This window comes from Nicotiana sylvestris, chromosome 2, assembly GCF_000393655.2.
Source record: "Nicotiana sylvestris chromosome 2, ASM39365v2, whole genome shotgun sequence".
Classification (NCBI taxonomy): domain Eukaryota; kingdom Viridiplantae; phylum Streptophyta; class Magnoliopsida; order Solanales; family Solanaceae; genus Nicotiana; species Nicotiana sylvestris.
The window spans coordinates 152741929-152768871 of record NC_091058.1 but is presented as its reverse complement, the minus strand read 5'-3'; the positions used below and the strand labels follow the sequence as shown (position 1 = coordinate 152768871).

The 26943-nt window shown below is 39.2% G+C and overlaps 1 protein-coding gene across 3 annotated transcripts; it reads right to left on the bottom strand.

The window, feature by feature from the left end:
* Nucleotides 1–1857: 1857 nt before the first annotated feature.
* On the bottom strand, nt 1858–13033 carry LOC138886410 (uncharacterized). 3 transcript variants are annotated; one of them, XM_070167528.1, is made up of 3 exons: nt 12540–13033; nt 2436–2593; nt 1859–2251 (listed from the first exon to the last, which is right to left on the bottom strand). In XM_070167528.1, exons 1-3 carry the CDS (start codon nt 13022–13024, stop codon nt 2130–2132), a joined length of 765 nt encoding a protein of 254 aa, XP_070023629.1. In that variant the 5' UTR covers nt 13025–13033; the 3' UTR covers nt 1859–2129. The 3 variants fall into 3 exon arrangements, with proteins under 3 accessions (XP_070023627.1, XP_070023628.1, XP_070023629.1); XM_070167526.1 differs by having other exon boundaries at nt 1858–2593; XM_070167527.1 differs by having other exon boundaries at nt 1858–2578.
* Between the last annotated feature and the right edge of the window lie 13910 nt (nt 13034–26943).

Here is a 26943-nt window from a genome sequence, read left to right as displayed (position 1 = left end):
TTTGGTTTAAATTCGTTTAAGTTAGTGTTTGAATTCCATGTTCATGATTAGTATGTAGCAATGTTCGATATTAATTGCATATTTAAGTTGGTTATGTATTGAGTGTGGTATGAGAATGACTAATTAGTAGGTTCGAATCCCAGGTGTTTATTTTCAGTAAAAATATTTCAAAATGATATACAACATGTCATTAGGGTCGAAATTTCAAAATCTTGCATTTACCTTATCATAATGTGTTGATTTATTGTTAGAGCTTTATTCAGGCTCCATTGATTCATTTGTGCCGGGTGTGAGGCAGGGGATTCGATCCTTGGTTCGTGGGTTTGGGGGGTATCTACCTACCCGTGAAATTTGGGCTTAGCTTGGGCCCATATTCTGGGTTCACTTGGAGACAGGATAATGGTCCATTTGGGTCCTATGCGGTTCTGCTTTAAGCAAATTCGTCGGTGATCATCATGTGCCTAGATTGTTTTTGAACAATTGGCCTTTCTTTATACGCTGATCCATTTAAATGTTAGTGGCATTTGGCCTATGCAGATTTTTTTTTACGAATTCCTTGTGTTTCTAGTTAATTAGCTAATCACTTTAGTTAATGTAGGTGTGTTGTATTAGGCGACACAAATAGTTTATGTCCCTCTATGATTTAGTTTGAATTCCCTTTAAAATTGAAATTGAGACGTGCCATGCCAAACAAAATCTCAAGTGCATAGCCCTCGTGTAATTAATCTTGTTTTGATCCTTAGAAATCGAGGCGCGCCACTTAGCAAATTTTCCGTGGCCCCCGCAAAGCTGCAAATGCGTAGTTGCTTTAGGCACGTTGTTTTATTAATTTACCTTCCTAAACTCGGGTGTGCATTTCATGTGATCCAAATCCAAATCTTAACAATGTTAAATAAAATGTGTCTCGGACTACGGGTGCATTTCATGTGGCGTGGTTCAAAAACGTGTTTTAAATGACGTTGAAATCTTCCTTCAAATATTTAAAAGCGGTTTAAAGTTAAAATATACCATAGGTTAAAATATGTTTAAAATCAGATAATATGCCAATTATAACAGTTGAGCGACCGTGCTAGAACCACGGAACTCGAGAATGCCTAACACCTTCTCCCGGGTTAACAAAATTCCTTACCCGGATTTTTGGTTCGCGGACTGTAAAACAGAGTCAACCTTTTCCTCGATTCGGGATTTAAACCGGTGACTTGGGACACCATAAATTATCCCAAGTGGCGACTCTGATTCTTAAATAAATAATCTTGTTTTGATTGTCACTTTAATTGGAAAAACTCCCTTATATACACCATTTCCGGTGGTGTAGTACAAAGGAGGTGTGACAGCAGCAACATTTTAAAAATAAGTATGTATAATTCCATCTAGTAACAATTTTGTCTGGCATGAATCTGGGGTTAAGGTTATACTCGGTACACTTATTCTTAAATTCCCTAATTCTAGATTGTCTATTATTTCCTTGAATAACATCAATTGCTCTTCTAATCTGAGTAATCTCAGTTGAAAATAAATTAAGGCCACTTTTAACAATTAAATTATAAACATGACATGCACATCTAACATGAAAAATTTCGTCAAGTGGTGGTTGCAAATGCAGTTTTAATATTAAAATTGCGGCATTATTGTTAGAAGCATTATCAAAGGATATACACAATACTTTTTTCTTAAGATTATAAAATTCAAAAAGTTTGAAAATAGTAGTACTTATAATCACAGCAGTATGACTCTGATCTTCATCATATTTAAAAGCGATAATATGTTTTTGCATACAATAATTATCATCTATCCAATGACATGTAATTGTCAAATAATCATTTCCATTAACAGCATGGCCAATATCAGAAGTTAGAGAAGCTCTATAAGGAAGGTGGTCAAATAAATAACATATTTTTGTTTGATATTGTCCATGAAATCTAAAGATATCAGATCTACAAGTACTTCTAGGGATACCTTTAAATAAAGGATTATAAATCCTTTGAATATACATAATAAGATACGATGAAGAAGCAAAACAAAAAGGTAGACACCCCAAAACAATCATTTTGCCAACTCCTTACTATCCTTCATTTTATCATATTTCATAAGTCATCTAGTACTAAGGCTTAGAGTTGCTTCATTTTCATCTAAATCAGAGCCTCTGTGCCTCTCCATGCATGTTCATCTGAAGATATAGTATGCACATAGGATTTTCCTTGTCTTTTCATACTCGTGCTGGTTCCAGCTCCGTTACTACAGTGAATAGGATCTAGCGTCCAAAATACAGAAAGTGGGAATAAGCTTGTGAAGAAGGTACAGCATGTAATATTTAGATGAGTGTATGTCTTTTTGTATGAGATGAAAGTAGGTCATTAGTGCTGTACAAATAGCTGCTAGCAACTTGTACAATGTAAAATATTTGATCAACTGAAAAGTCAAAATGGTTATTAGACCTTTCGGAAGAAGTAAATCATAAGCAATATGCTTCCTTAGAACAGGAACTCCTTTCTTCTCACGATCACAATCCTGCAGCCATCCTGATTTTACCACATGAACGACACCCAAAGCCGCAAGATTTCTTAATTCTTTGATTTCACTGCAAGATAATAGTCTTTACTCAATAAGTGAGAGTAAGAGTTTAACTGCACGACAATTATAACAGAATATACTTGCAAGGCGTTGCACATAGCTAGAGATAAATATACGTGCTGGTGGATATTCATAAGTTGCACATACAGATCACCTTAGCTGATAAGGACCTCATATCAAGACAAATAGAAGTATAGACCAACTGACAATGACTCATCCGATGATTAACATTATTATACACACTAGATTTTCTTTTTTCTTTTCACTCAACCCCTTAATGTTTGTGGTTTACTTTCGATAAGGTATAAATTATAACGTCAGGTAAACCCTGTTTACTTGTCTAAGGCTCTAAGCCGATGATCATGAAGGTCCAAAGTCAGGAGTAGATCTGAATGGAACAAGAAATTTTTCATCTATTTAATTGCATAGTCAAAAAACCTAGCTTGACTGATTTTGGTCAAATAAGAGCACTGAGGTATAAGTTTGATACAGTTATAGTTAAGTGATGGGCAAGTAGAATATGATTCTGCTGAATGTTAGAGCATATGTGTTTGGATTCAAACAAGTCTAGGTTCATTGAAGTTGTAGGGGAAATGTTATAGAATAGAAAGTAAAGGACAAAGAATGAGCTGTAACAGCTATACACTATTCACATAAGCAAAAGCAGCCACACCATGCCTTTTCTAATCTAAACTCTATCCTTTAGGGCTTCTAGCATCTGTAAGACTGATTCAGCATCATCTACATCTTCCAGTCTACACCATGGGGAAAAAAACTACATTTTTAGGATTTATCTTAATGATAGAATCCGCAAAGTGTCTGAGGCTTTTGCTGTCCATGGCGGCTCTGAGGAGGGGAAGGGGTAGGCCTAAGAAGTATTGGGGAGAGGTAATTAGGCAGGACAAGTCATTGCTTCAGCTTACCGAGGATATGACCCACGATAGGAAGGTGTGGAGGTCGAGGATTAGGATTGGAGGTTGACATATAGTAGTGTGTTACTCCTAGGCTGACCAGTAGTACTAGGACTATTTTGGTAATTTTCTATTTATGGTTCTTTATTATTACATGTTGTGGCATTCGTGTCCGTTACCATATTATATTGTTGTTACTATTTTGTGCTACTTGGTTGCTTTATCTTTACTGTCCTTGAGCCGACGGTCTATCGGAAACAACCTTTCTATCTCTATGAGGTAGAGGTAAGATCTTCGTACACACTACCCTCCCAAGACCCCATTCATGGGATCAAACTGGGTTTTTTTTTGTTGTTGTTGTATAGAATCCGCAAAGTCATTAGATCATCTTTTATTCCTTTCTGTTAAAATAGTCCACCAAATGCATGCCAGTTGTTGCGACCAAACACACACACAAGTATACGCGGTCGTCAAGTAATAAAGTGACTAAAAGTCGGATGTCGATCCCACGAGGACTTGTGATTAACTATTAACTAAATTAGACTATCCTAATTATCTATACAAGAATTAAACCTCGAAGTATTTGATTCTGAACTAGTTAAAATAAAAAGAAAATAAATAATGAACTCTGAGCCAAAGGATAGCAGATTTTTTATGATATCAATGTAATGAAAACGATCTAGGGTTATGGGCTATCTAACAATCCTATTGTATTCTTCTATTGAATTGACTAACTAATTTATCTAGTTTATTGGTTGACAGGGTTAATATTGCTCATAAGAATCTGTCGAGTTCTTACTCGCCTATTCAAGCTAACCTAACGCCTATATGTCTATGGAGTTAGAATCAACAAGAAAGCATTTATAATTCCTGTAAATCAACTAAGCAAGGCAATTAGGTATATGTCTATCCTAACTGCGAATCCGTTCCCTGATGCCCAGGTTCAAGAACTTGCTCTATTCAATCCTATATGCAATCTAGAATTCCCACTTTTGAGTTCAACTAAAGATTCGTAGATAGTATTCAATTGGTGATCAAACAATCAAATAATTAAGTGTATGATTGAATAAATAAACCAATATTATAAACTAAGAAATCAAACTCAATATCCGAATAACAATAGTCATGAAAGAACCACAACCCTAGAACGTGAAGTTTAGTTCCACATAGACATGGTAGCAAAACAACAACTCATACAAAGAAACATAAAAATTACTAAGTTTGGAGGAAGAAAGATGAAACCCGATGAATTCCGGCCTCCACGGCGGCTCTATGCTCGTGTTTTCCTCTCAAAAACGTCCTACTTGCCTCTTGACTCTCTATTTCTTCCACTAAACTATGAAAACCCTCCATCCTTTAACCTTGGGCGAGCTTGACTTTATATAGGTTAAGTGGGGTTTTCCCCAGATTTCCAATTTTACCCCTAAATAACTTTTTTTGGATCGGACGCGCACAACTTCGCGCGTTTCTTCGCGCGTGATTCTGCCTCAGCTCTTCTTATGCGCGAACTACTGCGCGACTTCGCGCGTTTCTTCGCGCGTCTGACGCTTGATTTCGTCCATTTTTCGTCTCGTCCTTGCGCACACTCGACTCCGAGGGGTTGTTCTCGCTCATAAATCATTCCAATATCCTCTTGAAAGCAGCATATAGGCTCCTCATTCGGCAATGTATACATATCACAATTAGAGCCTATTTTTCATCAATTAACCATAATATGTCATTGGAATAAAATCAAGCGGAAGCATAAACAATAGCTAAATCACCTAGATTTCACCTATTATCACCAGTATCGTATTCCACCACCTATGTTGTTGATCTAGACATGATACACTGCAGACCAACAATGTTCATGAAGAGCTGCCACAGTTGGGATGTAACTTGGCAGTGCAAAAACAAATGACAAATGCTCTCAGATTACTTCACACATAGGAAGCACTCACTGCATGTTAGGACCCGGTGGCACTAAACACTACTGCACAGCGGAATAAAATAAATGATCAACGAAACCAAAAATAAATGATACAATATTTAACGTGGTTCACCTAAAACGTTTAGGCTACGTCCACAAATCCGACACCAACTTCCACTAAAATATTTAGCAGGCATACAAAGAGAGACTTCCCCAATAATTTGGAGGTACAACAATTCCTGAGCTCTACCCAAAATAGTGGCGCACACAAAAGTGTTTCCCGAAAAATACCCGACTAGTATTTCTACTCACTATTTTGTCACTCCCCTGTTAGGAAACATTCCTAAAGGAACTATATCTCTCTCCCTCTCAAACTCTTTCTTCTTGAGTTTTGATATATTTTTTGGTGTGTTATACAATGAAATGGAAGGGGGTATTTATAGTTTTGAGATAGGGACCAAAAGTGCAAATCTCACCTACCAAGAAGGATCAATTTGCAATATTCCCATCTCACCTACCACTCATTGCATCATTGCTTATCTCACTAAGGAGAGTTGCATCATTGCTTACCTCTCCCATACATCACCATAATTGTTGGAAAAACTAACAATTCTCCCCCTTCCAACTATATGGTGGATCCACTATCCCTGCAGCTTCTCTACAGAACTCAAACTTCCCTTTCGGTAAAGTCTTGGTCAACATGTCCGATCCATTTTCGTCTGTATGGATCTTTTCAAGCCGCAACATCCTCTTCTCCAACACATCCCTGATCCAATTATATCTCACATCAATATGTTTGGATCTGGAATGGAATGAGGCATTCTTCGCAAGGTGGATAGCACTTTGACTATCACAAAATAACTGATAACCGTCTTGCGAAAATCCAAGTTCAGTTAAGAACTTCTTCATCCATATCAATTCTTTGCAAGCCTCCGTTGCTGCGATGAATTCAGCTTCAGTAGTTGATAATGCAACACATTTTTGCAACTTTGATTGCCATGACACAGCTCCCCCTGAAAAGTTAATCAAGTATCCTGAAGTTGATTTTCTAGAATCAACATCTCCGGCCATATCTGCATCAGTATAGCCAACCAACACAGGGTTGTCTTCTCCAAAACATAAGCATAGTTTGGAGGTTCCTCGAAGATACCTGAGAATCCACTTAACAGCATCCCAATGTTCCTTTCCTGGATTAGAAAGAAATCTACTTACCACTCCTACAGCGTGAGCGATATCTGGCCGTGTACAAACCATGGCATACATCAAACTTCCTACTGCTGAAGCATATGGAATCCGCTCCATCTTTCTTCTCTCATCATCTGTTGACGGGCTTTGCTTGGTGCTCAATCTAAAGTGGTTAGCAAGAGGACAGCTAACTGCTTTAGTTTTCTCCATGTTGAACCGTTGAAGTACCTTCTCGATGTACTTCTCCTGAGACAACCATAACTTCTTGGCTTCTCGGTCTCGCATAATCCTCATCCCAAGGATCTGTTTTGCTGGCCCCAAGTCTTTCATGGCGAAGAACTTGCTTAGCTGTTCTTTTAAGCTATTAATTCTGGAAACATTCCGGCCAACAATCAACATATCATCCACATAGAGCAATAGGATGATGAAATCATCGTCAGAAAACTTCTGAGCGAACACACAATGGTCTGAAGTTGTCTTCTTGTAGCCGTGTTGCCCCATCACCGACTCGAACTTCTTGTACCACTGCCTTGGTGCCTGTTTTAAGCCATAGAGGCTTTTCCTCAATCTACAAACGCAGTCCTCTTTCCCCTTTTGCTGGAAACCGTCTGGTTGCTCCATGTATATCTCCTCTTCCAAATCACCATGTAGGAAGGCGGTTTTTACATCCATCTGCTCAACCTCCAGGTTGAGGCTTGCTGCTAATCCCAGCACCGTGCGTATTGAGGTCATTTTCACAACTGGTGAGAATATTTCATCAAAGTCAATGCCTTTCCTTTGATTGAAACCTTTGACGACCAATCTTGCTTTGAATCTCGGAAGGGAATTGTGTTCATCATGCTTCATCTTGAACACCCACTTATTCTTCAAAGCTCTCTTGCCTTTCGGCAACTTCACCAGCTCAAACGTCTTGTTCTCATGCAAGGATTTCATCTCGTCTTGCATGGCTTCTATCCACTTCTCCTTATGTTCATCATCAATAGCTTCTTCAAAGCTGTCGGGTTCTCCCCCGTCAGTGAGTAACACATACTCATGTGGAGAATATCTGGTAGACTGTTGCACAACTCTTCCAGATCTTGTGTGATAAGGAGGGTTATTGAGGATTGGTGGTTGAGGTTGATCCTCCTCGTCTGCATCATCATCACCATTGTCCTCGTTACCTTCAGTATCTGCTGGTTCATCTTCATTAGGAAGATCAGGGGCTTCAGGTTGATTATCCTGAACATCATCTCCAACTTGTCTCGGCACCACTGTTGGAGGCAACTCAAACTCAGCAGAATCATCAGTGGACTTCTCTACTTTGTCAATGTCTTCAATTGTTTGGTCCTCAACGAACACGACATCTCGACTCCTGACGAGCTTCTTCTGCACCGGATCATAGAACTTATAGCCAAGCATGTCTTGACCATAGCCGATGAATACACACTCCCTTGTCTTGACATCAAGTTTGCTCCTTTCATCTTTCGGAACATGGACATAGGCTTTGCAGCCAAATACCCGTAATTGATCATAAGAGATATCTCTTCCTGACCAAATCTTTTCTGGAGCCTCGTACTGAAGAGGGACACAGGGTGAATGGTTCAGCACATAGGCTGCTGTAACTAGAGCTTCACCCCAGAAAGCCTTTGGTAACTTTGAATGAGAGAGTAAACATCTGGTTCTCTCGATCAAAGTTCTGTTCATCCTCTCAGCCAAGCCATTCAACTGGGGAGTTTTAGGAGGTGTGAACTGATGTCGAATACCATGCTCTTTACAGTAAGCATCAAATTGACCCTGGTATTCACCGCCATTGTCTGTCCGGATGCACTTCAACTTCTTACCAGTCTCTCTTTCCACCAAGGTCAGAAACTGTTTGAAAACTTGAAACACTTGATCCTTGGTCTTCAGCGTGTATACCCATGTCTTTCGTGAATGATCATCAATAAAGGTCACGAAATATCGGGCACCACCGAGGGACTTCTTGAAAGGTCCACATACATCTGAGTGTACCAGATCCAACACATTTTGCCTTCTGGAAGGAGGGAATCTTTTGAACGAAACTCTGTTTTGTTTCCCAGCTAAACAGTCAGCACACTTCTTCAACTGGATCTGGTTTAGACCTGGTAAGGCGTTCTTCTTTACCAAACGCGCCATTGACTTCTCACTCATGTGGCCAAGACGTCTATGCCACAACTTGATATTGCTATCATTCTCCGCAACATTTATAACTTGTTGGGAGATGCTCGCCTGGGTCACGTACAACTTTGACTGCTTCGTGCCCCGCGCCACCACCAATGAGCCCTTCGTGAGCTTCCATTGGCCATTATGGAAGGTATTGCAGTAACCTTCCTCATCGAGCTTGTCTACGGAGATCAGATTCAGGCGCATATCTGGAACATGCCTGACATCTCTTAAAAGTAGCTTCATCCCATTCATGGTCTCTAGGCAAACATCACCTTTGCCTACAACTGTTGAGAAATTGGCATTTCCCATCTTTACACGACCAAAGTCTCCAGGTGTGTAAGATGAGAAGAGTTCTCTCCGTGGCGTCGCATGAATGGTAGCCCCACTATCAATCACCCAGGTCATCTCTTGGGTTGTCAGATTGATAATGTCGTCATCGTAGACAACGTTGAACTCACCAAAGGAGTTCGTTTCATCATCACTGCTTTCTTCGGGCTTCACCTTTTTGCCTTTGTTCTTCTTCTGGTCATTCTGGAACTGTCGGCAAAATCTTTTGATATGCCCCTTCTTTTTGCAGTAATGGCACTCAACATTTGCAAATTTGTTGGATTTACCTCTGCTCTTATCTCTGTTACTCTGGCTCTTATTTTGACTTCTCCCCCTGGTCGTAACAGCCAACACCTCTGACTGTGAAGAAGATGTTCCTTGTGATCGGCGTCTCATTTCTTCATTCAGAATGCCACTCTTGACTGTCTCCATGTTTACCACACCGTTGGGTGCAGAATTGGTGATTGAAACCTTCAAGGTTTCCCATGACTCTGGGAGTGTTGCCAGCACCATAAGAGCAAGTACCTCGTCATCGAACTTTATGCCCATTCCCGACAACTGGTCGACAATCCCTTGTATTTCATTAAGGTGATCTGCCACAGTTGTCCCTTCTACATATTTTACTTGCATTAATTTTGTCAAGTAAAATAATTTGTTGTTACCTGTTTTAGAGGCATACAACTCTTCGAGCTTGTCCCATAACGACCTTGCATGTGTCACACCAGAAATGTGGTTGTACACATTGTCTTCAACAAATTGCCGTATGTAGCCGCACACTTGGTTGTGCTCAAATTCCCAGTCCTCGTCTGACTTATCTTCAGGTTTCTGAGAACTGAACACCGGCAGGTGCATCTTTGTCACGAACAGGAGATCCTTCATCTTGTTTCTCCATAAGTGATAATTTGTGCCATTCAGGTTGACCATCTTGCTTGTCCTCGCCTCCATTTAGATCAGAATTTGACAGACTTCTGCAATCTAAAAAAAATTCCGACGGTGAATAGTAACCGTGGATATGAATAGTGCCCGTATGGATGAATAGTACTCGTACGTATGAATAGTACCGTACGTATGAATAGTACTCTAACCAAAGCTCTGATGCCACTTGTTAGGACCCGGTGGCACTAAACACTACTGCACAGCGGAATAAAATAAATGATCAACGAAACCAAAAATAAATGACACAATATTTAACGTGGTTCACCTAAAACGTTTAGGCTACGTCCACAAATCCGACACCAACTTCCACTAAAACATTTAGCAGGCATACAAAGAGAGACTTCCCCAATAATTTGGAGGTACAACAATTCCTGAGCTCTACCCAAAATAGTGGCGCACACAAAAGTGTTTCCCGAAAAATACCCGACTAGTATTTCTACTCACTATTTTGTCACTCCCCTGTTAGGAAACATTCCTAAAGGAACTATATCTCTCTCCCTCTCAAACTCTTTCTTCTTGAGTTTTGATATATTTTTTGGTGTGTTATACAATGAAATGGAAGGGGGTATTTATAGTTTTGAGATAGGGACCAAAAGTGCAAATCTCACCTACCAAGAAGGATCAATTTGCAATATTCTCATCTCACCTACCACTCATTGCATCATTGCTTATCTCACTAAGGAGAGTTGCATCATTGCTTACCTCTCCCATACATCACCATAATTGTTGGAAAAACTAACACTGCATATGACCAGCTCTCTTTTTTCTAAATTTTCATGAGTAGGACAAGCTTCGTTGCTCATAATCCAAGTGAAACAGGCCACCTTTAGAGGGGAATTACTATTCCAAAATTGTTTCCAAGGCCAAGGCCTTTCTAGGTTCACTTCTCTTGTGAGATCTCTGTAGAAAGAGGACACTGAACAAATCTTTGTTGTTGGGCAGCAATCTGATTCTAGATTCCAAGTTAGTAAGAAGTTGAAATGTGCTTATAATCGTAGCATATATCAGCAGCCGAGTTAACCTCCCAGTCATTGAGATTCCTTCTGAAGTTGATGTTCCAGGTCCATGCATTCTCTCTGTTTTCTTCCAAAGAAGCTGAAATTTTGCTGCCACTAAAATAAATCTGGAAACAAGTCCTTCAAAGGCTCATTTCCAATCCATTTATCCTTCCAGAGAAATCTTCTCCCCAGAATATTATATAGAGACGTTAGGATATTCGATATTCCTGAATATTCTATAGACACGCTAGGATATTCATTATTTACTTATAAAATAATTAGTTTCCTATTGGTCATAGAGAATGATTACCTACCATATAATATGTAGGTTAAGGCTCCTATATATAAGACGCCCCCTTTGAATATTGTTAATCAAATAATTAAGTCGAATAAGTATTTTATCTTCTTCTTCTTTTTCATTGAATCAGAGCCTCTACAATGTTGGCAGAGACTCAAATAGCTTTAGTCGACTTATTATGTTGCCTGCTTGGCTATTGCTTTCTCTCATCCTATTCCCTTTTTTTGGCAAGCGACCGGCCACTACTTTTTCTAGCAAATAAAAGCACTCCTTTTTTCAGAAACCGGTGTCGCTCTTTTTCAGGCAAACGGTTACTCGTCTATTCAGCGACTGTCGACCTCTTCTCTTCTTTCAGCTACTGGCACAGCTAGCTACTATTTTTCTTTTGGTATCCGATGCAACTCCATCTTCTTCAGCGACTTGACCCATTCATCTCTATGGCAATCAATGTCGTTCACCTCTTCTGCGATCAGCGCCCTCTTCTCTGCGGCAACCGACACTGCTCCTCCCTCTTTTTTCAGAGACTAACAGTCTCATCTCTTTAGCGACCAGAGCCATACCTCTTTTCTTTCCACAGCAGGTGCTACTCCTTTTTTCTTCCAATAACCGAAAGCTTCTCCTCTCTTTAGAGCGACCATTCAAGTGACAACATACATCCTTCTCCCCATTGTTCTTCCAGCAGTTTTTCCACAAAGATTCCAGCGGTAACTTTCTATGTTTTCAAAATAAGCAAACTCAAATTGGTTTTCCCGCTTTAAGTTTGAGCTAGGGAGCATACTGAATGTTAGAGAATATGCGTCTGGATTCAAACATGTCTAGATTCATTGAACTTGTAAGGAAAATATTATAGTAGAATATTTATAGGTTACCCCAGGATATTTTGTATTTAATTATGGAATAATTACTTCCTTGTTAGGCATACAGAATGGTTACCTACCATATGGTGCGTAGCCTAAGGCTCCCAAAAAGAAGCCCCTCTATTACATAGTTAATCATTCAAGTCAATGAACAGCATTAAACCTTCTTTGTTCTCTTATCTCAAATTCAAAGCTAAATATTGAAACACGCGCCGCATAATGTTCAAATCAATCTATTTTAGGGCCTGAAGCTCTAACCACATATTAGATCATTTGCTAAAATATTTCCATGCAATACATGGTCCACTGGTCATACACCTATTCACTACTTTAAGAAAGTGTAAAAGTAGTGCATTCATGAAACGATTGCAAACATACTAAAACTTCTCTGATGGATTTCCAGCTATTATGTGTGTCAACTTTTCACCAAAAGACATGTAACGAGAGCCACCACCTTTTCGGACAAGGTTGACAAGTTTTCGCATTTCAGATGCATTAAAACCAACGATTAGTATTCTGCAATCTGCCAAACAAAAATCATTGTTGTTTGTTTGAGAGTCATCAGCAACACCACCATCACAGTCATTCTTTTCCTGCTCTATAGGTGCTCCACTCTGCTCATTCTTTGTAGAGACAGGAGCACTGTAATCACTTTTTGGGTTCTCAGCTGGTGCTAAATTCACCTCCTCCTTTGAAACCACAGGAGCATCAGGCATATCTTGTGAGAGGGTAGCTTCCACATATGAATCAGACGCTCCACTGCACAAAACAGGTTCTGCATTTGATGGCGTAGCCAAGGAGGACAACCCTTGTAGGTTTCTCATGCCCTTTTCCAGGCTATGTTGATTTGTCATTCTTAAGGTGGTCATAGTATTTGGAGAACCGGCCTGAACAGGACATTCTATAGGATGGTCTAGTGTCTCACTCCCCCCTAATTGTCCTCCAGTCTTATGTTTAAAATTATCATTACGAAGTCTGCATCTAACTCTATCAGTATTCTCCAGTTCGTCAAAAAAATTCCAAACCTTACTTCTTTTTCTCCGATTAGTAGTCGGGGCCACAAGTAGTTTACTACTAGCACCACGATCACCACCCCTACTACCAGCTCCAATACTACTAGGTGTAAGTGGTGTATCATTTTCAATTTCTAATTCATTATCTTCTATACCGAAATCTTCCTGTAATTGTTCATAATCTATATTATTAACAGGTGATGTTTCAGAAACATGTGTAGAGTCATTTAAATTACTACCAGATGTTGAAGTAGTACCTCTTTTTCTATTTCCCCCATTACCCCGATTAGAAACCTTATTACAAACTCTTTTTGCGGCATTAAACATATGGTAAAAATTTAACTACTAGCAAAAATTAAATATGCAAATTAGTAAATAAGAGAAAAAGTTGGAGGGAGTGTACCGAATTTGGCAATAAATTGAACATTTGATGATTTCGCAACTCCAATGTTACCACGAAGAAACGTCAATTGTTCAAAGTTTGAAGTACAATTGTTCAAACTTCAAATAATAAATAATACGATAAATTAAATTCCAAAAAAAATGAGAGCCAAATAGTTGATTGCACTTTAGGTGAAGAATGAGAGAATGATAATTGAGAATATGAATCTGAGAAATAAGAGATGAGTGAAGAAATGAAAAGGAGGGGTGTATTTATAGTTTTTCAAAGGGCTAAATTAGTACTCCCTCTGTTCCAGTTTATGTGAACCTATTTCCTTTTTGGTCCGTTCCAAAAAGAATGAACCCTTTTCAAATTTGGTAACAATTTAGCTTAAAGTTACAACTCTACCCTTAATGAGAAGCTTTTATAACCATACAAATACTCTGGGCCCCATTTGGACTTGTTTAGGACCACAAATTTTAAAAGTCTTCATTTTTTTCTTAAACTTCGTGCCCAGTCAAACAGGTTCACATAAATTGGAACGGAGGGAGTAATTACTAAAAGTATTATTTTTTAAAAAATTGTCCAAAAAATGGCTATTTTTGCAATTCGGGCAACGGCCAAAATGAAGCTGACCGTTGTCAACAGTCATAACACTTTTAAAAAAATCAGATTTATAGACGTTGAACTGGTCCGGGCCGGGCCGGTTGACCGGTTCAACAGTATTTTTTGTTGACCGGGTTTAACCGGTCTGATTAACCGGATTTTTTGGTTGAACGAACCAACCCTCCTAACCCAGCCCACTCGGCCCCTAACTACCGGTCCGGGTTACAGCCGGTCTAGGCCGGTTCGAAAATGGGTCAACTCGGCCCGTTAGACAGGCTTAGTGTGCAAGAATATCAGCATCAACAATAACAATGGAATATCAACAATAACAATGAATGTGAGTTGCTCAATAAGGGAGACATCTCAACAATTAAACATTTCACCTTAATGTGATAACAACTTTCATAACTTCAATATAATAACTCAACAAGAGGATATTTCATGGAATAACAACTTCAGTTACAAGTAAATCAACGATTAAGGATGTAGAAAGGCAAAAACTTCAACTAAAACATAAGAGCAAAGTATCAAGTAAGATGTAAAACATGTGTTAACACTGTCAAATAAGGCATGTACGGATATACTGATACAAGTAAGAGTAGACTCACACTGAAAATTAAAACATGAAGCGACAATTTAATTAAAGGTATGGAAGGAGTCTAAATAACTTAAACAGGTCAAATACAATAAACTCGTGTACCTACTCGTCACATTGCGTACATGGCTTTCACATAACACAATTTTCACAAACAAACCAAATTCCTGAGGGTAGTTCCCCCACACAAAGTTAGGTAAGATACTTACCTCACTAGTCCAACTCAACCCTCGGAAATAGCTTTTCCCTTAAAATTCGCATCCATTCGGCTCAAATCTAATCAAAATTGACTTAATATAAACAATGCGAGAGAAAACAATTATAATAGATAAAGCTATGATCTTTATATTTTTTTCAAAAAGTCAACCTAGGGTTTGCCCTGTTAAAACCTGGGTCCAAGGGTAGACTTCAACTATCCATAACCCCATGAGTTTATATATGTGATTAGTTTAAGAATCCGAGTCCAAATCGACACTCAAAACGTGATTTCTCATATTTCAAAAACTTGACAAAATTTCCCAATTTTTCCTCTTTGATTCACATGATTTTGATGTTAAATCTAAGATATATTGATGAAGTATAGTTGAAAATTGTTTAGAATCACTTAACCAATATTTGTAGATGACAATCCCATCTCTAATCGCCTCCTAGAGAGTCTAGGGTTCTAAAATGTGAAAAATGAGGCGAAATCCTGACTTCCCAGCCCTTATAGCCAGCTGCAAATATCGCATTTTCGACACATGCAAACCCTCGCAATTGCGAATCAGAGGTCGCGTTTGCGAACCCTGACAACCTCAACAAAAGTCGCAATTGCGAAGCTGGCCACAATCACAAATGCGACCAAATGATCGCAATAGCGAACCAGGCCTGTTGACTTGAAAATGCAAAGGGAGAGTCGCATTTATGACATCAAACCACCCCCTGTCACCTTCGCAATTGCGAGGCTGGTGCTCGCAATTGCGATAACTGTCGATGCCCCCTTTTTCTATGGGTCGAAATCGGGTATACGACATTGGGAGGACAACTCTATTCCCTTTCGAGGATTGAGTTTAGAAGTTGAAGAGTCGCCACCTAATTATTATAGTGCATTAGGACACTTTTTAGAAGAGTTTGAGATGAAGAGACCAGAGATTAGGGTAAGGGCTAGAAATTATCCAGAGGGGAAGGTGTTAGGCACCCCTCAGGATCCACAAGTGTGGTTCCCGGCCATGCTACAATTGTGACTTTACAAGTAAACAATCAAGGCTCAAATAAGGACTTGCATACAATATTGCAATTAGGTGGAAACTTATGAAAGTGAGTAGAAAGGGCAGAAATTTATAATAAAAAAAAGATTTGAATAGTTTTACAAGAAGAGATAAAAGCAAATAAAGGGAGGGGGTCCTAAGTTTATAATTAATATGGATCACTTCAATGCAATACCCAGCAATCACTCCTCAGAAGAGGGGTCGCACGTGATATTAGCGCATTGGTCATCATATCCATATCTACCCTTCCCACCCCGTTAAGGTGTTAAAGCGCGAAATTGTATCGTTACTTATTGCATGCTATTACCCGTCCTAATCCTATCAGTCCCGGAGGCATATGGGACACCTAATCCTAAATGGGAGGGAGTTGGGGCTTTTGCGGAGTTTTCAAAAGGATAAAAATCTAGGCGACAAGCAATAACAGATAGCAGTTAAAAGGGAAACAAATAGCAGTTAAGGCTCAAGTCAGCCTCTTCATTCAAAGCAGCAGATTATCTAGCATGACTTACAAATACTGGTTTGGTCTGTATTAAACTTAACGTAGGAAGGGTGGCTAATTTATCATATACTTTCAGATAAGAAGTCCGAATTAGGCCTGCCTACTGGTTGTAATTATCAAAACTGATGCAATTATAAAAATTTACCCAAAGGCTTGCCTAGGCGTTAAACAGAACATATAGGCTATTAGTTTCAGAAATAAAGAAGTAAACTGATTGCAGAAAAAGAATTGTCAATTACAGGGACATAAGATCTGCAGGCGTTAAACATTATTGCTACTGATTTTAGGCTTATAATGAGTTGACGATTCAGGTTTAGTTAACAGCTCCTATAGAAATGCTTTCTAGGTGTTACTGATTTGATCACTGTTATTGCTTATGCAGGAATCCTATAGGCAGATTGTCTACATGTAATTGATTAGGTATTTAAATCCTATAATAGGTTTGCCTAATGACGGATGCAGAATGCAGAAAGTTCTATAGGCATGGTGTCTATATGAAGTGCAGAATTTTAGAATCGGCTTACAGGCATGGCATCTGTTATGAAATTGCAGAAAACCCTATAGACATAGTATTGATATGAGAATGCAGAAAATCCTATAAACATGGTATCTATATGAGAATGCAGAGTTTCAGTGATTTATAAAATGCAGAACTTTAGAATAATGGTAATCCCTATGAACATGGTATCTACATGAGTGCAAAATTTCAGAAGTATAGTAATTCCCTATGAACATGGTATCTACCACTTGCATGCAAAGTCTCTTGCCCTTTTCCACTAGACGACCCCAAATGTTTATTACAAGATTATTACAGACCAGAATGAATAAGAAAAATATATCAAAAATTAAAGATTCCAACCAAGGAGAGCCTAATTCAGACCCCAGGTCTGAAATATAAAATAAACCAACTTCCCAAGATCAGATTCCAAAGCCTTCTCTCATCCGGGGTGTTTCAGAGATCCAAGGAGTTTCAGAAACTCCAGGCAGTGCTTACACCCCAAATATATTGCAGAATTAGATTATAGTGCAATGGGGAAATGCCAGCTCTCAGATGTCCAAGTTCAGATGGAACTCAAGGTCCCAAAGCAGGGCTCAAAAGAGAGGGGCAGAACTTAAGATTCTAGGAATAGGTGTAAGTGCACAAGGGGAAGGGAATCAGAGAGAGACAGGGCAAGCTAGTGGTCACGCCCAGTAATTGGGATGCTGGCACACCCCTGACCAGCCTGCTAGTCAAGCATTAAGAGTTAGGATCCATTGTGGATCAAGCCAAGGCTTGGACAGTAATTAGGATACTGTCAGGCCAAGAGCTTAACTCAGCACATAGAAAGGAATAGGGGTAGAGGATTCATAACAGAAACAGAAGCAAAGAAAGAAGATATGAAGCACAAATTACAGCATATAAGCAATAAAGTAAACAAGAAGCTTGAAGCTGCGAAGTAAACACATAGGGGGTGAGGCAGAATATTTAAACAAAGGACATACCAGTTTCAAAGAAAATAAGTAAGCAAAAGTAGTCTTGAGAGAGCCAAGTTGCAAACAAAGTAGTTCCAAAAGATCTCAAGCGTAGCCAAGTATTGAATTCAAACAGCATTGCAAGTAAGTAATCTGATTTTTTTTTTTTGTAAAAGTATTGAATTGTAAGTTAAGGATGATCCAAGTGCAGAAGGGTCGTGCCCCTTTTATAGTGCAGAAAACAAGTGAGAAAAGTTAAGGAAATAACATTGAAATCAATCTCCCTTTAGTTAAGGGATTCATATTTCAACGGGTAAAAGCCAATTAAGGAAAGAAGTTTTGATTAAAACCTTTTCAAAGTAGCACAAAAGGGGTAAATACAAAGAAGTTATTAAAGGAAAAAATTCAATAGTACACGGCTTGAAAAAAATAAGGAAAGGGAATCAATCAAACAGCCAGGGAAATCAAAATTACAAGTTCAATTCGAATAAACTAAGTCAGGAAAAAGGTAAAGGAGGTTCAATCAAAAGAAAATCAGTAACAATCAATCAAACCCCCCCCTCCCATTAGAGGATTTCAGAATCAATCAATTAGTTGGTAAAAAAAACCTTTGAAGGCAGAGTCCTTATATATAAAGCACACAAATATGTGAATACCAGAAGGGATTGTCAAATTATTTAGAAGAGAGTTTAACAAAGAAAGGTTCAGAATCATAAGCAAGAAGAGGTATAAGTCTAGTATGCAGACTCACAATGAGTCTGAGAGTCCAGGGTCCCGGAGTGGAACCTAACTCGCACACAAAAGATCAAAATGCCAAGAAATCCCCGAAGCTTAGGGTTTCGAGTTGAGTCAGACAATAGAGATGAGAAGGCAAACTATTCAATAGAGGCTCAGGAGTCTTTTCCAAAGACTTATGAGAAACAAACAGACATGATACACAGTCAAAAGCATGGAGAACACATTTTGAGAAAAACTCAGAACTTAAACAAGTTCAGAAGAAAAAGTGATACAAACTTAAGAAGCAGTAGATGAAACACATTTAGCAAGAACACAAACAGAGTCCAGTAAAGCAAACAAAAATCGAAGAACTTAACAGTAAATATATATAGTAGAAGAGTAATGAAAACATAACAAGGATAATCATGTGAGCACAGGAGTAACATGTATAAAAGAAAAGTATAAGGACAATACAGGCGTGGTAGAAAAGAAAACATACGAACATAGTATAGACAAATACATGCAAAGAAAAGAAAAAGAAAAGCCAGAGAAACATTTTAGGCATTTTCAGAAAACCCTAAATCGAAAAGAAGCGATTTTGAAAGTAATTTTTGAAAGAAAAGTTGGGGAAATTGTTTGAACACTCAAGTATAGCATGGATACACAATAGATCTAAGAAAAATTGGAGAAAACCTCGAATAGTCAGGGTTTCGGAAGAACCCTAGAATGAGAAAGGTTTTGAAAAAGGTCCGATCGGAGTAGGAGATGTCAAAACCAAGCTTGAACTGCCATAGCTGGCCGGAGCAAGGTCGGAGACAAGCCAAAGAACTCGAATCAAACAAGGTCTGGGCCAAGCCTCTTCAAGGTCTGGTTTGGAAACCATGATAATCGAGCACGTAGGAGTCTTAGGAGGCTGGTACAGGCCTTTAATGGCTTTGGAAGCCATGGATTCAGGCAATTTTAGGTGGTAATCAGAGGGAGGCGACTAGGGTTTCGGAGGAGGTTGAGAGAGAAGTGGATTTCAGAGGCGGCGGACAAAACGAAATGGCTAGGGTTTGGGGGTAGGTCGGGATTAATTTAGGAAAGGGTAAAAGGTGGTCGTTGATCATTTTAATAAACGACATGGATTGAATGGGTAGGTAAGAGATCCGGGCGGGTTGTTCTTTAAAGGGTCGTGGGTCAGGGTAATTAGGCTCTGAGATCGGGTTTAATTGGGGGTTAATTTGGGCTAAAATTGAAAGCCAATTTGGCTATATATTAAATAGCCATTTGTTTTCCCAATTTATTTTATAAAAAATAATAAAAATGATTTTAAAAGTAAATTTAAAGTACTAACCCAATTAATAGTATATAAATATTAATTTAAAAATATTGGAACCAATTGTACAATTATAAAATGCAATTAATCTTAAAGTAGGCTATAATTGCAATTATATACAATTTAGCTTTTAAAATACCCAATAAATTTGTAAGAATATACAAAAATTATATTAACTATATTCTAGTATAAATATGGGAATAAAATAAATTATTCACCAAAATTGATGATTTTGGGAATAATTAATTGATTTTGTACTGCTAAAATAGACAATAAATTGGTTTTGAAAATCTTTAAAATTTTTGGAAAAATACCAAAATACTTGGGCATGCTTATATATGCATACACATGCTATTTTGAAAGTATTTTGAGTATAAAAAATATTTAGGGAAAAATTGGGTATCAACAGCTGCCCCTCTTTACCCGGGAAGGATGAAAGAGTTGTCGGGTAAAGATAAGATGACCAATTTTGACCGGAAGTGGCGATTTGAAAGGAATTCTGACCGAACCCTGGCTCTTGAGCTGCCTACATATCCCTGATCTTACAGGAATCAGTCCATATGTAGTTTCGAAACCATTGACGGAATATGCCGATGGAGATTTGAAACAGACGAACGCGATGTTTAGATTGAGAGAGGTTTTCTGAAAAATTGATAGGTTGCGGGAACCGGAGCGGGATCGCTCCTGCTGAGACGGCCGTTGCCAACCGGTGTACCTGCAAATGAGCAATACAAACATATGTTGTGCATAAATTTAAACGTGATGCAAGTTCCCACTGGACCATGAATGTTATCTTCGGCCGGTTAGGATGACGTCCTTGGACCATGATGCCCTGGGACATGAAGCGTATGATAAAGGATTCGCAGGCTATGAAATGATGTTCTCGGGCCATGAGAATGATACCTCCGAACTATGATGCCTTTGAATAATGATATGCAAAAGATAAAATGGGGTCCTCAAGCCATGGCATGGCGTTCTCGGGCTATGCAAATGGTGCCTCCGAACAATGACGCCTTTGGACAATTTGGCGATCTTTCAGCCCATGAAATGCAGAAGGTGGCGATCTTCCAGCCGATGCAAGACGTAAATAAAAAGTGGCGGTATTTCAGCCGTGCAAGAAAAATAAAGTGGCGCTATTTCAGCCAATGCAAGACGTAAAATAAAAGTGGCAATATTTCAGTCATGCAAGAAAAATAAAGTGGCACTATTTCAGCCAATGCAAGACGTAAAATAAAAGTGGTGATATTTTAGCCATGCAAGAAAATAAAGTGGCGATATTTCAGCCGTTCAGGATGGAGGTAGAGCTTAACCTCGGAAGGAAGAAAGGTAGCATTATGCAATGCAAAGATATGCAGATGGAGGTAGAGCTTAACCTCGGAAGGCAGAAAAGTAGCCTTATGCAATGCAAAAAATGCAGATGGAGACAGAGCTTAGTCTCGAAAGGCGGACAAGTAGACTTATGCAGGTGATGATGGAGGTAGAGCTTAACCTCGGAAGGCAGAAAGGTAGCCTTATGCAATGCAAAACGCAGATGGAGACAGAGCTTAGTCTCGAAAGGCAGAAAAGTAGCCCTATACATATGATGATGGAGGTAGAGCTTAACCTCGGAAGGCAGAAAGGTAGCCTTATGCAATGCAAAAATGCAGATGGAGACAGAGCTTAGTCTCGGAAGGCAGAAAGGTAGCCTTATGCAATGCAGAGAAATGCAGATGGAGGTAGAGCTTAACCTCGGAAGGCAGAAAGGTAGCCTTATGCAATGCAGAGAAATGCAGATGGAGGTAGAGCTTAACCTCGGAAGGCAGAAAGGTAGCCTTATGCAATGCAGAGAAATGCAGATGGAGGTAGAGCTTAACCTCAGAAGGCAGAAAGGTAGCCTTATGCAGTGCAAGAATGTAAAAGGACGATTAGTAGTAAGATCTTTTAGCTGATTACGACAATATGACTGCTGGGGAGATTGTATACGGATAGCAATTGCGGACAAGTGATGATTCTGAGAAGTTGTATTATTGAGAGTGCATAAATATACCTAATGATATTGCGAATTAAGTGCCTACATCCAAAGAAAAATCGTAAGTTCTGTAAGGGGAAAGGTTAGTTCGTCTTCCCCGGGCTCTTGACGTTGTGTGTTATTGGGGTAGCGTCACTAAACAACAGCAATTCGGATAATAGTTATGCATGCTTTAGTAAATATAGCGTAAGTATATGATCGAAAATAGCTTTCTTTAGATGAACCAACGACTGCGACGTGGTTCAAGACATTGCAACCTCTTTCGCTCTGGAATTTTGAGGATCCTCCTCAAAATTCTGCCCCAGTTTGCTGAGCGGACATTTCTAACGGCTGTGCTGAATGACTAAAAAACATCTTTGGAATTTTGAGGGTCCTCCTCAAAATTCTGCCCCAGCTTACTGGGCTGGCGCTTCTGGCGATACATGAACTAAAATTAACTTCGGAATTTTGAGGCTCCTCCTCAAAATTCTGCCCCAGTTCCAATAGCGGGGAAAAATGGAATTTTTATTAAATTATGACCAAACCCATAGGGCTGCCTACGTATCCCCTCTTAAACGGGAATCAGGTCAGGTGTGGTTCAAATTACATCATTAAGGGAATCATAAGTGGTTACACATAATATCGTTTCACTGCATCTGAATTGATTGGCTTCGGCCAGACTTCTCCATCCATCTCTGCAAGAATAAGGGCTCCTCCAGTTAGAACCCGGTGAACCATGTACGGACCCTGCTAATTGGGAGAGAACTTCCCCTTGGCTTCATCTTGATGTGGGAATATTTTCTTCAACACCAGCTGCCCCGGCGTAAACTTCCTTGGCTTAACCCTTTTGTTGAAGGCTCTGGACATTCTGTTCCGATACAACTGACCGTGGCAAACTGCATTCATCCTTTTCCTATCTATAAGGGCTAACTGCTCGTAGTGACCTTTTACCCATTCTGCATCATCCAACTCTACTTCTTGTATGATCCTTAAGGAGGGAATTTCTACCTCGGCGGGGATAACCGCCTTTGTACCATAAACTAGCATGTAGGGAGTTGCTCCGGTCGATGTGCAGACTGTAGTGCGGTATCCCAATAAGGCGAATGATAACTTCTCACGCCATTGTTTGTGCCTTCCGACCATCTTCCTTAGTATCTTCTTGATATTCTTGTTGGCTGCTTCCACAGCTCCATTCATCTGAGGCCTGTAGGCTGTAGAGTTCTTGTGTTTGATCTTGAAAGTTTCACACATTGCTTTCATCAAGTCGTTGTTGAGATTGGAACCATTATCAGTGATGATTGACTCCGGAACTCCGAACCGACAAACAATGTGGTCGCGGACGAAACCCGCTACAACCTTCTTAGTGACCGCCTTGTATGATGCTGCTTCGACCCATTTGGTAAAATAATCGATTACCACTAAGATGAACCTGTGCCCATTTGATGCGGCAGGCTCTATAGGTCCGATAACATCCATTCCCCAAGCGGCGAATGGCCATGGTGAGCTTGTTGCAGTAAGCTCGTTTAAAGGCATATGGGACTCTTAATCCTAAAGGGGGGAGTTGGGGATTTTGCAGAGTTTTCAAAAGGATAAAAATCTAGGCGACAAGCAATAACAGATAACAGTTAAAAGGGAAACAAATAGCAGTTAAGGCTCAAGTCAACCTCCTCATTCAAAGCAGCAAATTATCTAGCATGACTTACAAATACTGGTTTGGTCTGTATTAAACTTAACGTAGGAAGGGTGGCTAATTTATCACATACTTTCAGATAAGAAGTCCGAATTAGGCCTGCCTACTGGTTGTAATTATCAAAACTGATGCAATTATAAAAATTTACCCAAAGGCTTGCCTAGGCGTTAAACAGAACCTATAGGCATGATATCTATTAGTTTCAGAAATAAAGAAGTAAACTGATTGCAGAAAAAGAATTGTCAATTACAGGGACATAAGATCTGCAGGCGTTAAACATTATTGCTACTGAGTTTTAGGCTTATAAGCGAGTTGACGATTCAGGTTTAGTTAACAGCTCCTATAGACATGCTTTCTAGGTGTTACTGATTTAAGCACTGTTATTGCTTATGCAGGAATCCTATAGGCAGATTGTCTACATGTAAGTGATTAGGTATTTAAATCCTATAATAGGTTTGCCTAATGACGGATGCAGAATGCAGAAAGTTCTATAGGCATGGTGTCTATATGAAGATGCAGAATTTTAGAATCAGCTTACAGGCATGGCATCTGTTATGAAATTGCAGAAAACCCTATAGACATAGTATTTATATGATAATGCAGAAAATCCTATAAACATGGTATCTATATGAGAATGCAGAGTTTCAGTGATTTATAAAATGCAGAACTTTAGAATAATGGTAATCCCTATGAACATGGTATCTACATGAGTGTAGAATTTCACAAGTATAGTAAATCCCTATGAACATGGTATCTACCCCTTGCATGCATAGTCCCCTGCCCTTTTCCACTAGCCGACCCCAAATGTTTATTACAAGATTATTACAGACCAGAATGAATAAGAAAAATATATTAGAAATTAAAGATTCCAACCAAGGAGAGCCTAATTCAGAACCCAGGTCTGAAATATGAAATAAACCAACTTCCCAAGATCAGATTCCAAAGCCTTCTCTCATCCAGGGTGTTTCAGAGATCCAAGGAGTTTCAGGAACTCCAGGCAGTGCTTACACCCCAAATATATTGCAGAATTAGATTATAGTGCAGTGGGGAAATGCCAGCTCTCGGATGTCCAAGTTCAGAGGGAACTCAAGGTCCCAAAGCAGGGCTTAAAAGAGAGGGGCAAAACTTAAGATTCTAGGAATAGGTATAAGTGCACAAGGGGGAAGGGAATCAGAGAGAGACAGGGCAAGCTAGTGGTCACGCCCAGCAATTGGGATGCCGGCACACCCCTGACCAGCCTGCTAGTCAAGCATTGAGAGTTAGGATCCATTGTGGATCAAGCCAAGGCTTGGACAGTAATTAGGAAACTGTCAGGCCAAGAGCTTAACTCAGCACATAGAAGGGAATATGGGTAGAGGATTCATAACAGAAACAGAAGCAAAGAAAGTAGATATGAAGCACAAATTACAGCATATAAGCAATAAAGTTAACAAGAAGCTTGAAGATGCAAAGTAAACACATAGGGGGTGAGGCAGAATATTTAAACAAAGGACATACCAGTTTCAAAGAAAATAAGTAAGCAAAAGTAGTCTTGAGAGAGCCAAGTTGCAAACAAAGTAGTTCCAAAAGATCTCAAGCGTAGCCAAGTATTGAATTCAAAGAGTATTGCAAGTAAGCAATCAGAAGTTTTTTTTTTTTTGTAAAAGTATTGAATTGTAAGTTAAGGATGATCCAAGTGCAGAAGGGTCGTGCCCTTTTTATAGTGCAGAAAACAAGTGAGAAAAGGTAAGGAAATAACATTGAAATCAATCTCCCTTTAGTTAAGGGATTCTGATTTCAATGGGTAAAAGCCAATTAAGGAAAGAAGTTTTGATTAAAACCTTTTCAAAGTAGCACAAAAGGGGTAAATACAGAGAAGTTATTAAAGGAAAAAATTCAATAGTACATGGCTTGGAAAAAATAAGGAAAGAGAATCAATCAAACGACCAGGGAAATCAAAATTACAAGTTCAATTCGAATGAACCAAGTAAGGAAAAGGTAAAGGAGGTTCAATTAAAAAAATAATCAGTAACAATCAATCAAACCCCCCCCCCCCCATTAGAGGATTTCAGAATCAATCAATTAGTTGGTAAAAAAACCTTTGAAGGCAAAGTCCTTATATATAAAGCACACAAATATGTGAATACCAGAGGGGATTGTCAAATTATTTAGAAGAGAGTTTAACAAAGAAAGGTTCAGAATCATAAGCAAGAAGAGGTATAAGTCTAGTTTGCAGACTCACAATGAGTCCTAGAGTCCAGGGTCCCGGAATGGAACCTAACTCGCACACAAAAGATCAAAATGCCAAGAAATCCCCGAAGCTTAGGGTTTCGAGTTGAGTCAGACAATAGAGATGAGAAGGCAAACTATTCAATAGAGGCTCAGGAGTCTTTTCCAAAGACTTATGAGAAACAAACAGACATGATACACAGTCAAAAGCATGGAGAACACGTTTTAAGAAAAACTCAGAACTTAAACAAGTTCAGAAGAAAAAGTGATACAAATTTAAGAAGCGGTAGATGAAACACATTTAGCAAGAACACGAACAGAGTCCAGTAAAGCAAACAAAAATCGAAGAACTTAACAGTAAACACATATAGTAGAAGAGTAATGAAAATATAACAAGGGTAATCATGTGAGCACAGGAGTAACATGTATAAAAGAAAAGTAGAAGGACAATACAGGCGTGGTAGAAAAGAAAACATACGAACATAGTATAGACAAATACATGCAAAGAAAAGAAAAAGAAAAGCCATAGAAACATTTTAGGCATTTTTAGAAAACCTTAAATCGAAAAGAAGCAATTTTGAAAGTAATTTTTGAAAGAAAAGTTGGGGAAATTGTTTAAACACTCAAGTAGAGCATGGATACACAATAGATCTAAGAAAAATTGGAGAAAACCTCGAATAGTCAGGGTTTCGGAAGAACCCTAGAATGAGAAAGGCTTTGAAAAAGGTCCGATCGGAGCAGGAGATGTCAAAACCAAGCTTGAACAGCCATAGCTGGCCGGAGCAAGGTCGGAGACAAGCCAAATAACTCGAATCAAACAAGGTCTGGGCCAAGCCTCTTCAAGGTCTGCAAACCATAATAATCGAGCACGTAGAAGTCTTAGGAGGCTGGTACAGGCCTTTAATGGCTTTGGAAGCCATGGATTCTGGCAATTTTAGGTGGTAATCAGAGGGAGGCGACTAGGGTTTCGGAGGAGGTTGAGAGAGAAGTGGATTTCAGAGGCGGCGTACTAAACGAAATGGCTAGGGTTTGGGGGTAGGTCGGGATTAATTTAGGAAAGGGTAAAAGGTGGTC

Bases quoted from the DNA above. Each gene is read 5' to 3' on its own strand.
- LOC138886410 (XM_070167526.1), bottom strand. From the start codon at position 13,024: ATGACCACCTTAAGAATGACAAATCAACATAGCCTGGAAAAGGGCATG. The intron at 2,594-12,539 runs GTTTTAGTATGT...TATTGAGTAAAG, and splicing joins GCTGGAAATCCATCAGAGAA to ACTATTATCTTGCAGTGAAA.